This window comes from Amphiura filiformis, chromosome 8, assembly GCF_039555335.1.
Source record: "Amphiura filiformis chromosome 8, Afil_fr2py, whole genome shotgun sequence".
NCBI lineage: Eukaryota > Metazoa > Echinodermata > Ophiuroidea > Amphilepidida > Amphiuridae > Amphiura > Amphiura filiformis.
In genome coordinates, this window is record NC_092635.1 from 12962670 (window position 1) to 12971750 (window position 9081).

At 36.6% G+C, this 9081-nt stretch overlaps 1 protein-coding gene across 1 annotated transcript in view; it reads left to right on the top strand.

Annotated features, from left to right (window-relative positions):
- LOC140158636 (tubulin-specific chaperone A-like) overlaps window positions 1-8833 on the top strand; it is a 28923-nt gene extending 20090 nt beyond the window's left edge. The window contains exons 3-4 of the mRNA XM_072181804.1: window positions 1818-1904; window positions 3017-8833. Of these exons, the coding sequence (XP_072037905.1) occupies window positions 1818-1904; window positions 3017-3106 (177 nt within the window). The 3' untranslated portion in view covers window positions 3107-8833. The remainder of the gene's footprint in view (window positions 1-1817; window positions 1905-3016) is intronic.
- Window positions 8834-9081: the final 248 nt, after the last annotated feature.

Here is a 9081-nt window from a genome sequence, read left to right on the forward strand (position 1 = left end):
TAAAGGCCATGGAAAGACAAACTATGAGTTATGGTGGTGTAGACCTGTGATACGTGTTTGAACACATTCTGTGGTCACCTAATTCACTGGTATAAAGGCCATGGAAAGACAAACTATGAGTTATGGTGGTGTAGACCTGTGATAAGTGTTTGAACACATTCTGTGGTCACCTAATTCACTGGTATAAAGGCCATGGAAAGACAAACTATGAGTTATGGTGGTGTAGACCTGTGATAAGTGTTTGAACACATTCTGTGGTCACCTAATTCACTGGTATAAAGGCCATGGAAAGACAAACTATGAGTTATGGTGGTGTAGACCTGTGATAAGTGTTTGAACACATTCTGTGGTCACCTAATTCACTGGTATAAAGGCCATGGAAAGACAAACTATGAGTTATGGTGGTGTAGACCTGTGATAAGTGTTTGAACACATTCTGTGGTCACCTAATTCACTGGTATAAAGGCCATGGAAAGACAAACTATGAGTTATGGTGGTGTAGACCTGTGATAAGTGTTTGAACACATTCTGTGGTCACCTAATTCACTGGTATAAAGGCCATGGAAAGACAAACTATGAGTTATGGTGGTGTAGACCTGTGATACGTGTTTGAACACATTCTGTGGTCACCTAATTCACTGGTATAAAGGCCATGGAAAGACAAACTATGAGTTATGGTGGTGTAGACCTGTGATAAGTGTTTGAACACATTCTGTGGTCACCTAATTCACTGGTATAAAGGCCATAGAAAGACAAACTATGAGTTATGGTGGTATAGACCTGTGATAAGTGTTTGAACACATTCTGTGGTCACCTAATTCACTGTTATAAAGGCCATGGAAAGACAAACTATGAGTTATGGTGGTGTAGACCTGTGATAAGTGTTTGAACACATTCTGTGGTCACCTAATTCACTGGTATAAAGGCCATGGAAAGACAAACTATGAGTTATGGTGGTATAGACCTGTGATAAGTGTTTGAACACATTCTGTGGTCACCTAATTCACTGGTATAAAGGCCATGGAAAGACAAACTATGAGTTATGGTGGTGTAGACCTGTGATAAGTGTTTGAACACATTCTGTGGTCACCTAATTCACTGTTATAAAGGCCATGGAAAGACAAACTATGAGTTATGGTGGTGTAGACCTGTGATAAGTGTTTGAACACATTCTGTGGTCACCTAATTCACTGGTATAAAGGCCATGGAAAGACAAACTATGAGTTCTTGTTGCAAAAGACAGCAAAACACCAAGGCAAATTGTTCATTAAACTACAAAAACCAGACACACATTCCATTTTGGGTGCACAATAGCATGGATCTGTATAGGCCAGGCTATATGTAGTCTTGTGAGCGATTTACCATTGCAAATTTGCCTTAGAAAACACAGACAAGGAGATGCCTCCCTTGCTAATGCTCAAGTTGAAAGTAAGTGCATCTCTGGATAAAACTAAAGGGAATCAGTAAAGGTCATTGGCCAAACTCCTCCATGTAATGTTGCTATAGGGGGATTGCTACAACTCCTCCACAGTGAATCTGTTACCTTCCCAGCATTAAAGAATGCTGGCAGGTACCCATTTATACACCTGGGTGGAGAGGAGTAATTGAGATTAAGTACCTTACTCAAGGGCACAACACGATGGCGTCACAGGGGTGTGAATCCGCAACCTTCCGATTATGAGTCAGAGCCTGTTCCGCTCAGTCATATGTTATAGTATTTTGTCTTGTAGTGTCTTACAGTTTGTCTAATCTAATTATTTTATGCCATTCTTATTAATATCACATTATTATGTATCTTTTTTTCATCTATTTTTCAGGGAGAGATCTTAGCGGAATCACGTATGATGATACCAGATTGCAGGAAAAGAGTAATAGCAGCACATGCAGATCTTACAAATTTATTAGTAAGTGTGCATTTATTGAAGTGAGTTAAAAACCATCTTCTCTGTGATAAAGTTTTTTGAACATGACAAAGACATCACCTCTTTCTTACTAGTATCCTTTCTAGGACCTAGTTGATGAGGTCATGTGTGTTGTGATGCTGAATTACACCAAAAGAGGAATACCAAAACCTGAACACAAATACCGAAGTGTGGCCCAATAAATTAGTTACGCTACAATTTCATTTAATTCTTATTTCAATTACGACAACTCAACAAGGGTACACATATAGTATGGTTACTCACAACTAAAGAGGTGTTGACAACTGGCCAGCATACACTGAACTGACCCAACAAGGGCGGAAATTCTTGCCATGCTATCCAGTCGTCAATACGCTGACTCATAACAACATGCTTGATGTTCTGTAGCCCAGTGTTTTTGTGTTTCATTTCAAATGCGTGCCAAGTTATTTCATCATGTACCTGGCAAAATTTGCACTATAATGTACAGCCACACATTATAGTGAAAACAGTAACACATACACTAGCTAAGCACTACATATGCAAATCTTGGCAGTGCTTATGGTTTTAGAGGCAAAATTTCAGTTCTATTTTGCTAATAAATGCTGGTAGACTTATTTTGATCATCATGTGACAAACCAGAATGGCAGATTCCTCATGGCTGGTTTTTGCACAGGGCTATACATACTAAATAACCTCAAAATGACCTCAATGTCAACATTGAGTCATCAGGAAAAATATTTTCCTAACATATTGGACTAACACTTCACAATATAACAGTAATGGAAAGAAAAGTGCAAATGTTCATAATTTTTCGGCACAAATGATTTTGACAAAATATGAGGTCACAGACACAAACATCAATCTCCTAATTGGCATTATAGCCAGCTAGCACATTCAAATCCCTGGTCCCCTATTGGTGTAGGTGTATAATATTAGGATGTCTATGTCTTAATGTGATCATAAAGAAATTTCATGAAAATAGTCCAATATGGGAATCAAGGTTCAACTTTCATTATACTGTGTATTATAAGCCTGTGTAATTACAGGCATCTAGAACTAAAAACTAATTTCTAATGATTTTGTTGGTTTTATTTTCCTTTTTTTAATTTCAGGCAGCAGAGGAAGAGATGAAGGAGGCAGAAGAATACAAAACTGCACAAGCACTTCTCATTGAAATCAAATTGGATGAACTAGGTCAATAAAACAGGTGCATCTATTAGGCCTGGAATTTTGTATTTATTTTATACATGGCTGTTTCCTTTGGAATCTGTAATATTCTGATGGTTTTACAATTTTGGAATGGTTTCATTCATTAAACATTGTTGTGTAAACCTCCAGTCATTTTATAAAGTTTATTTCATCATACTACAAGTAGCCTATCATAGACCTAAGTACTTTACATATCATGACTATGTGATTGAGTCCTGTTATAAATCTTTATTATTCCTGATGCCTGTGGATTGTAAAAATTGTCTTGATGACACTTTGTAACTTACGGCAGATTTTGCAACTTACAAAGTGTCAAACTCTTTGTGAAATAGACTGCTCAAATGTTTGAAGCATTGTGGTCTCGCAAGTTTTATTTGAAAAATAGCAATGATTGTACAAATGATATCCATTCTGATCAATATTCGATGATTAAACTATTGTTATAAATATTCTATCAGAATATTACACTGTACCAATTTCATTTCCATATATACATAATCAGTCTGAAGTCAGACATATTCAATTTTAAGTTTCTTATAGGATTGTAAACAGCATTTGCAAAGCTACATTTTGTAGAAAACCTCATTGAATTTGAAGAACCAGTTCAAAAGATATGAGCAGTGAAATTTCTTCCCCCCCCCCCCATGTTGATGCCTGTGTGTGGGTTTCTGACCAAATTAACTCCCATATTTGGCCATTTTAATGTTAAAATTGCCAAATATTTAGCGCTTCACACAAATTTATTCCACTTTTGTTCCATTTTTCACCAGTTTAGCTTCAATATAGTAAAAAATGTTGTGCGCTATGCGTGCATTTGCACCATAAACTTATTTTGTCACCAAAAAGTGATGGATTCACTTGACTTCAAGAAATTTTCTCCAACCCCATCCTCCATGTCAAAAAAAAAATCTATGCCACTGATCATGACATGTAAGCGCAGGGTCACACAACTATGACAACATCATCCATACCTTGTTTGGAAAGTACCATCAGTCTTAACGAACATGTAAGAAAAATGCATTTTGTCGCTTCATAGAAAGCTTGAGTACTTTGCAAATTCACATTAGATATGCATATAGTCCATTTGTGTGGGACAATCACATGCACCTGTTGCAGTAGACAGCTGAACTCAGTTTTCAATGATAGTCTGTCATTTATCTGTTGGCCATTTGATGACTTGTCATATGAAAACTGAGTTTGGATCATATCAGTTGAATACTAAGGTTTGAATTATACTTTTTCTGTGCAGCAGTTTCAGACAATAGAATGGATTACTGGGGCAGAAGTCTTTTAATGACCACTGGCATTAATGCATAGTCAAGGACATTCATGTAAATTGAAATGAAATTGAAATGAAAGACTTGTGGATTGTGACAATAGAATGTCAAAGGGCATGATACACAAATATAGAGTACTTTTTGCTACATCCTATATGTGATGCGATCAAGCAAAATCAGTCGAACTTGGAAATATTAAATTTTAGTTTCTTATAGGATAGTAATTTTTATAAAAGCATTAACAAAGCTGGATTTTGCAGAAAACCCCATTGAAATTGAACAACCAGTTCCAAAGATATGAGCAATCAAAGAATTTCCGAAACAACAGGAAATAAAAGGAAATATTTCCTTTGTTTGGCTATATCTCAAAATCAATATTTCAGAGTTCTGACTGATTTTGCTTGATCCCATCACATATGTCTATTAACAGCAGCATTGCACTTAGACAGCATATTATATGTATACATGTTTATAACAAGGTGAATATATTGTTATTTATTTGATACCAAGATGGAAAGTCTGACAATCAGTGCTCAAAATAAGGTGGGTCACTCCAGCCTAGAGCCTGTGAAAATTACTGCAGGCCCGCTGATATACTACCCTCTGGGCCCTTCCATGAAAAATTGACTCCAGTGACTTCAACATCAATCTATGCTATCAACTTTTTGCGAGACACAAATATAGACCAGTGTAACATTCAAATTGTACAATTTGAGTTCAGGGGTCCATTTCACTAAACTTTACGAAGCTTCGTAAGTCTCAAAATCGTTCGTAACTTTACAATTCGTCATAAGGTCCACTTCACCAAACTTACTTAGGAACCAAACCCTTCGTAAGTAATAGGGATTTACTACAGGGACTCTTTGTAAAGTTACGTCTAGTATGGGGTATTCGTAACTTTACAAACGGTTACTTGAGTTTCGAAGAGATAAAAGTTTAGTGAAATGGACCCCGGGCCTCATCGATTTTACACTGAAGGGCCTAAATGGCACTTGAAGATTCTAACTTATTTTGAGTACTGCTGACAACCTCTGTGCAAAAGAAGCAGGTATCAATAATGGCAAAATCAAAAAGTTTATCATGCTTTATTACATTGGTGCATCTTTGTGATATGTGAGTGAAATATATGAAAGTGAAGTGGTGATATTATTATGTGTGTGCTATGCAAGTATTCCCATCAAATGTGGTGGTGCCATTATGTCACAATTTCTGCTGTAAATTGTACACAGACCTTTGATTCACTTCAATGTATTTTGCTCAGATTTTCATTTTTGCATAATATTCCTTTAGTGCCTGTAATAATCATAGTTGGTAAGAAGGTAAATGTATTTGTGTTGTACAATCTAAAGTCTACAATTATACAATCTTAAAAGCAGCTTTGTAATAATAAATACTAAACATGTCATTATTTGGTTAAAGGCCTATTCAGTGATTTGCTCATCGGGAGGATTGTAAAAATCATCAAAATTCAGATTTTACTAACACAATCTGCTAGTGGTTAAGCCAAAAGCCCTGTATTGAATAATAAATAAGGCATTTTACATGAATCTGTAATGTCTGTACGTACGTAGAGAAATTAGCTACATGTATTTGATTGGGGGCTTAAATTTTGTCAGTACTGTTGTTTTACCAATTTTGTCATTTCAAAAATAGCTGATTACAATATTAATGACATCCTTCACTTTTAGGCAACTTATACACAATTTTACTCTCTTTTTTTTACACTTTTGTTAGAATCATTGAATGGGCCTTTAATAGCTCAGTAAAAAGAGTGCTTGATGTGTTGGGGTTCAACTTCACCATTTTGCAGGAATTGGATTCTCAGAAACATCTGATGCGTGTACATAATACATTGTACATGCAATTAATTCTCACTTACTTACTGCATGTAAAGTCTGCACAAAAAGTAACTCAGCTGTTATAAATACGCCTATAGATTCAGAACAAATCATTGTGTGTTCACCATATTTCAACATAGAGAGAAGGATGATTTATTTACACGCATTTTGATACTCCATTCGTCAAATGTCGTTCAATATTGGGTATCAAAATACGCGTAAATAAATCATCCTTCTTTTTATGTTGAAATATTGTGAAAACAATTATTAGTTCTGAATCTATAAGCGTATATATAACAGCTGAGTTACTTTTTGTGCAGACTTTACAATGTAAAATGTGTGCATTTTTCAATTCTTGCAAAAATGTGTTTCATGAGAACAGATGTAAGTTTTTTATATGGTGAAATTGAATTCCATGTTTGTAGTGTAAATTAAAACATTCCATGCAAAGACAAGAGGGGAGTTGATGCAAGCAAAATGTACAGATGATTTCACTTGGCATTTCAGTCTTGTTGTTTTGCAAATATATACCGTAATAACATAACAGTTTGATAATTTGGTGTTCACCATACTATACTATTGTTCACCTTGATTTTGGTAGTGATGGATAATGTAGGTGCATACTTTGCAATATCAAATCACACACACTACCCTCATTCCACAGAGGGTATACATGCGTGTACAAAGTCGGTTTGTCGGCACACTTTTGGCGCAACCACTAATAGTTATAGGTACTGACATCAAGGTGAACAAACTATAGGGATTTTTGAGCTGTTGCAGGGTCCATCATCCGTACTTAACATATGAAATACTACCGTACTATTTCACTTGAGAGGCAGCTGTATTTGGATAAGTCTGCTCCCAAAGTAAGAAATGTGACCTGCTACCATGAAATCAGCGTAAAGTCGCTAGGTGTTAGTCACTCAAAACGCCCTGGCTACTGTGTTGGTGTTCACTCACTTGTTAAAGCCACTAAGTATGTCTGTATGTCCTTTGTGAATGGGGACACAATGGGCCATTCACAAAGGATAATACTACTGGCTTGTACAGGCGGCGGTAAACAAAGAACATTAACTTAGTCAGCCCAAATATCTCGAAACTACCAACTCAACAAAATGAGCATAAAGTTGCGGCGACTTTACGCTGATTTCGTGGTAGCAGGTCACAAATATGTACAGTTAATTTTTATTACTTTCATGGTCTGTGCTGTGCGCCGAGCGTAAATACATGGTGATAAACATTCACACTGATTGGCTGATCAAGGGTCTTGACAACAACTTGGCGCGTAGAAGGGGAGGCGATCTTGCCACTTTTATGCGATCGCCGATCACCAGCACATTCCTGGACCACGGAAGTAATACAAAATTAACTTTAAAATGTGCATGTAAATAATCTTGCAGGTACTTAATTGTATTTAGGAGGCAGGTAGTTTTGACCCAAGTAAGATACAGTATCTTGTAATTAACAAAACTGATACCAGGGTTTAACTTGGGAGGGTATAGAGAGAGAGAGATGGACTACTGAAGTCAACACAGTAAGTAAGTACCAGTTGTTTTTACAAATCTCTGCTTGCTAAAGTTAGTGATAATACTATTTGTGAGATATTAGCAATTAATGTCTCAATTTAGAGGATCACGTTATGAATATATCATTAAAATTTGCAAGTTCAGACTGGTAAAGTAACTGGAACCTTATTTTTTTTATTTTGCAATTGGACTCTTATCATATCATATAGTACTCTTTTCACATACTCAACGCTGTGAATTTAGCCAAAGAGATTTTATTAGGAAAGTCATGACTCTGTCATGTTTGCTACACTTACTGGCAGAGAAGAACGGCATTTTGAGGGCATAAACACGAAGTGGGGTTTTAATTGGCTGATTTAATCATCTGACAATCATAACAACAAACCGATAATCTGATTGGGTGTTTACACGGCAAAGAGTTGATCATCGCAGATTGGCGCTCAGGAAACACAAAGCTATGTCGCTCAATTTCAGGGAGCTGGTATAGCCCTTTTATAGGGCCTTTGCGGTAATCAAAAAACTGCACTTTATCATAGACCTTGGCTATATCCTGAGAACTGCTAAACCCAGTGACCACTGGAGCAGTCACTGGGTTTTTGCGGTTCTCAGGATATAGTGTGTTTAAAAGGCCCTATAATCTTGTGTTGCTCAAGCAAAAGAGTGCCGTACTTCTCTGGAAGCTTGTGTAAGTAGTGTACCGCCCCATTATTTTGCATATGCATGGCAAATATTGATCTTAAGTGTGTACATACAGGCAATATGCATGCTATTCCAAGGACCAACCACTATTGGTCAACAGGCCAGATCTGGCGTGCTAAGTGCCTATTGGGAACCACTTTTAATGCACCTTTGTAACACTTATGCTGTAGGATCATCTTCCCTTTATGTCATTGTAAAAGTTTGTATATATACTACCATGATTATATGTTTGTGACAATAGTATATAAAATAAGTAAATCAGTAAACAAGTATTCTAAACTGCAATTCATTGTAAAGTGTGAAGAACATTATGGAAACTGGTTCTCTAACAGCATGATCTTATTATACCTGATTAAAGAGTTTAATTCAACACTACACTATTTTTTTCGCACACCTGGAACTCTTAAAGCATTTTATCTACCACTACGTATGATTGTCCACTTGTATAATCATTATACCTGTTTGATGTGTTGGATCATCAGGGTAACGCCCGATTGTCGGCTACACTTGCCTGTCCTGTAAAAATACCCCGACCAGCTATCTACGGCGACCCCCTTCGTTCACCAGGTCACTTGTGCCTGGCCAAAGTTTTGTCAGCGTTATCTCCTAGATTTCAGCTGTTAATGCC